The sequence below is a fragment of the Lupinus angustifolius genome, unplaced genomic scaffold (assembly GCF_001865875.1).
Source record: "Lupinus angustifolius cultivar Tanjil unplaced genomic scaffold, LupAngTanjil_v1.0 Scaffold_21_172, whole genome shotgun sequence".
Classification (NCBI taxonomy): Eukaryota; Viridiplantae; Streptophyta; class Magnoliopsida; order Fabales; family Fabaceae; genus Lupinus; species Lupinus angustifolius.
Window position 1 is genome coordinate 2,087 of NW_017719711.1, and position 4,490 is coordinate 6,576.

The 4,490-nt window shown below is 31.5% G+C and overlaps 1 protein-coding gene across 1 annotated transcript; it reads right to left on the minus strand.

Annotated features, from left to right (window-relative positions):
* Window positions 1–445: 445 nt before the first annotated feature.
* LOC109338315 (F-box protein PP2-A13-like) lies at window positions 446–3,474 on the minus strand. The gene is made up of 3 exons (XM_019575521.1): window positions 2,878–3,474; window positions 2,596–2,714; window positions 446–905 (listed from the first exon to the last, which is right to left on the minus strand). The coding sequence occupies exons 1-3, from the start codon at window positions 3,202–3,204 to the stop codon at window positions 497–499; spliced, it is 855 nt and encodes a 284-aa protein (XP_019431066.1). The 5' UTR covers window positions 3,205–3,474; the 3' UTR covers window positions 446–496.
* Window positions 3,475–4,490: the final 1,016 nt, after the last annotated feature.

Below are 4,490 nucleotides of genomic sequence, written 5' to 3' on the forward strand. Positions count from 1 at the left end.
TAAGGTACCAAATCCTTGATCTCCCTTATACAGCATTTCAAGGCTAAAACAGTAAGAGTAACAAGTATTTAGACCTTAATAACTTGTTTTTTACTGTTTTCTTTTTCATTTTTGGCACTAGGCTTGTGATATTCAGTGATATGTTTTTAGTGTTAGGTGGCGGCTAACAATTATTTTGGCAGTAGTAGTGTGATATTGGAGTTGCAATGACGATATGAATTATTTTGTCATATAAAAATGAATTTGATGGGATAGTTATAACATAAATATTGTTTAATGTGGTTGCACTGTAGCTTCATAATTATGATTTGACGTCACATAATGGATTGATTCAGTGGTGACTATCACCAAAACTACAATATTCCGTCCGTCCGAATCACACGATGCCATCCGAAGTTTGATCGATTATATTAGTCTACAACCTAAAATGCAAGATTAACTCAGGTTCCACAACTCATATCAACATTTTATACAGATTCTAACCTACTAAAACAATCTACACCATTTTTCCCTCACTATTACATATAAATACAGAGTCTACACACAAACCACCTTTAATATGTGTGCAATCAATCTGAGTCAAAGAAAATTTGATCTTGATCAAATCATCATGGCTTTTGGAATCAAAGTTTCCAGCATGGTATAGCACCCAATTCCCTGGATTATCCAAATAACATTGGGATACAACATGTTGACCATTAGAAGTTGTTATCTGAAACTTAACAGGTTTTATATCCCAGCCATGAATGTGCTCAGTGTTACAAACTCGACGACCTAGTCTTTTGGATGACTTGCCAAGTTGGAGTCTGAAGAACACACTATATGTCCCAGGTGGAAATTGGAATTCAAGATCTCCTTCCACTTCAAGCCACCAAATTTGTTGAAGATAAGCAACCATGTGGAATCTATACACCAAAAAATATATAATTTATTAGATTATTGCGAGAAGCATATCTTTTGTCCCATAAAATGTATTATGATTGGTGAAAAAATTACTTAATCATTAACATTTTAACCTTTATACATTCTTTTCAAAATCAAGTAGTGTCAAATGGAGTAATACACTTTATGAAATAACAGATGTATTCCATCCTGGTTTCATTATTACATGAAGATGCATCTTCAACCTATCACTCATGTTAATCATAGTAAATAAAAACAGCCCGTAAAGAATGAAAGATCATTTTTTTAAATTCATGGTAGTTAAAATCGAGATTTTACTTAGGATCGTAATAAGACTCGTAAGATCCTACTTATTAGTGTATATATATGCATAAAAATTCACATATATATATTCATAAAAAAACATATATATAATACTATAGATATTCGTAAATATGTAAATATATTCATAAGTCATAACACTAAAAATAGTCCTAAGAAGAAAAAATCATATAAATTATGAAGTAATATTATATATATAATAAATAAATTATAAGGTAACATTATATAAATTATGATGTAACATTATATAAATTTTGAAAAAATATATGCAAGTCATAAGAGTCATTGATATAAAATTTCATAGGTCATTCAAAATAATACAACTCCACAAATTCCAACTAAAAAAATAGGGTTTTTGTGTTTTACGACCATTGCTTACGTTTTATTAAGTTTATAGGGTTAAAAAATAGATTGGGCTTAAAAAACTGGCTTAAAAGCCCATCAAATCTGTTTTTTATAAATACATAAAAATTAGGGTTTCAACAAACTGGGTCACACATGACCCGGTTCCCCTTCTTCTCTACCCCTCTTCTCTACCCTTCTTCTCTTCCCATGACGCCGCTTGAGTTGAAGCTAAAGGCTGTTGGAGTTTTTGGTTTTGTATCTACTCTTGTGACTGTTGGAGTTGATGGTCATGCAGGCATTGAGAGAGAGAGAGGGCGTGAGGCATAGAGTGAGAGAGAGAGGAATGAGTGACAGAGATTTAGGGATCGGTGGGCTCGTCGATTCCACCGATTTTACGCACCTGCACGACAATCCCACCCAATCTCATGGAGGCTCACCCAAAACTGAGATCGAGCACGAGTTGGGGGTCGAGGATTATAAGATCGTGCGATCTCACAAGTAGTATCGTGATTTTGACTACCTTAACTATAGTTGTAGCTTTTGTCTCTCATGTTGAGAAGAGATATAGACAAAAAAAAAATTGGTAGGTCTGAGTCAAAATTTGTGAAATTTCATCCAAAATCATGGTCTTTATTAGTCTCTTCAAAATTGAAGAAATTTTTTTGACATGAGAGCATCTATTCCCCTAGAGAAAAACATGCATTAAAGTTGAGTCACAATTTTTTTTGTTGGATGCAAAAATGAGAAAAAATATATGCACTGACTATGTATGAGTTTTATATATTGTCATTACATTATTCATCGTTGATATTTATTAATATTTGACTTTTTAGAAAAAAAAATCAAAATGAATGGTAAATAATAATGTAATGGCCATGTATAAATTTCTACACTGTGCACAAATATGATAACACCCTAGAATAAATAAACATATTTAACCCAACATAACAAAGTTAAGACTCAAGAAATTGTAACATTAGGACTAGTAACATAGTTTCACCCACCATAATCTCACCATAATCTCACCTTGACTCTTCAGTCGAAATATAATTCCAATATCTCCGATCATCTATCCCTGTGATCTTCAACCCCTTGGAAGAAATTGCCAAACATACCCCACCTGTCTTCTTATCTAGCCAAATTTCCTACACCAAAGTACTCACTAACATTACATTTTAATAAATAATATCAATGAGGGCAATCATGCACCCAAAAAGATTAATTCATTATTCAAAAAAGGGTGAAGGATACTCCAAATAACACTGATCACAGAAAAACATTTATATATATAGGGCTAATATATTTCACCTTAGTTCCATTATCAAACAAATTAGGCCTACAAAGTCTTGCATACACATCTTTCTTCCCTAGCTCAGCTACAAAAGAATCATCCTCCAAAGCTTTCTCCATGATGAACTTATAATTCAAAGGTAACTTAGATTCCCATATAAAATCAGCCAATGAAGCATCATGAAATGCTTTGTTCAATCGTGCTAGTTTGCAAATATCAGGTGGGTCCAAATACATTAACACGAATGCCACACAACTCTCTGGTATGTCCCCAAGCCTTGGCCTCATAGAAGAACCACCATCATCGTTGCCATCACAAACACACGATGAAAAATTAGCACCCATGTTGGTGAACACGCCAAAGATGGAAACTTTTCATACACCCAGAATCTTAAAATCTGAATTTGAGTCAAATAAAAACGGGGTTTAGATTTGAGAGATGTTAGGGAGATTGAAGAGAAAATGGGATGGGTTTAAAAACCGATGGGAAAATGAAAAGTCGTAGTTATCGTGACACTGAGAATAGATATGTGAACAACACGTACGGACCCACACGCATTACTTAGACCGACATATGGCATGTAATATTGTTTATTACGTGAACTCGGGAGAGTGAGATTGCCACGACTTATGTTATGAAGATGAGATTGCGAGTCTAATATATATATTATATTATTATAAAGATTTTTGTATAGTAAATATTCATATTTTGAAAAGTTAGTAATAAATAAATATAAAAGATGATAAAATATATAATAATATATGTAAAAGATTTTTTTGGAGCAAAACACATATCATTAGATGTTAAGATACTCAGTAACAAGACAATTGTATCCTATTGTAAGATCTAATTAAATATTTAGATAAGTTACAAAGTCAAAATATCAATTATAAAGAGCAACACTTATTAAAAATAGGAGTTATGTAAAATAATTAATTATTTATCCATTAGTTAATAAGATATACAATAGCTCAAGGGCTACCCATTCTAGGCTAGCTCACAATTGGTTGATTCATATTCTCAATTTCACCATTTTGCTAAAAAAAAACTATTTATTTTTCCTTCAAAAAATATGATGAAAAGCTCATAGTGTGTTTGGGTAAGAGGGGATTATAAGTTAGTTTGAGTTTATTTTACTAAAATTAACTTTTTATTCCGGTTTAGTTAAAGGGAACTTTAAAAAATGTTATCATTCATAAGAGTGAGAAGTTAAAAGTGACTTGGACTTATAAGTTTTTTTTTATCAAAAACTTTAATTCAATAAGCTATTTTATTTATAATTTTATAGACAAATGTTAATAAATTAGTATTTATAGTGGATAATACTTAAACCCCTAACCTCCTTATAACTTTATCTCCTAAAAAATTTAGTTGAACCATTTGACTACTCTATGACTGAGCACATCTTCTATGGTAAGATGTATACCATTTTATATAATCTTTTAGTATCATTGGTTAAACAATATAAAGTTAATATATATTTAATTCTTGTTTTATTTTTTTGACCATAAAATATAAATGGTACATATGATAATATACATATTGGGTGTAGGTGTTCACCGTTCATTTGGATTGGTGTTTAGGCAAAAAGTGACCCGATCCAAACACATAATTAACTACGGTCTAGACC

What these genes read in the sequence shown, in the direction of transcription:
- LOC109338315 (XM_019575521.1), bottom strand. Translation starts at nt 3,204, where the DNA reads ATGGGTGCTAATTTTTCATCGTGTGTTTGTGATGGCAACGATGATGGT. An exon ending in TGTTTGATAATGGAACTAAG is followed by an intron (nt 2,715 to 2,877) that starts GTGAAATATATT and finishes ACTTTGGTGTAG; the next exon opens with GAAATTTGGCTAGATAAGAA. An exon ending in ATTTCGACTGAAGAGTCAAG is followed by an intron (nt 906 to 2,595) that starts GTGAGATTATGG and finishes TTTGGTGTATAG; the next exon opens with ATTCCACATGGTTGCTTATC.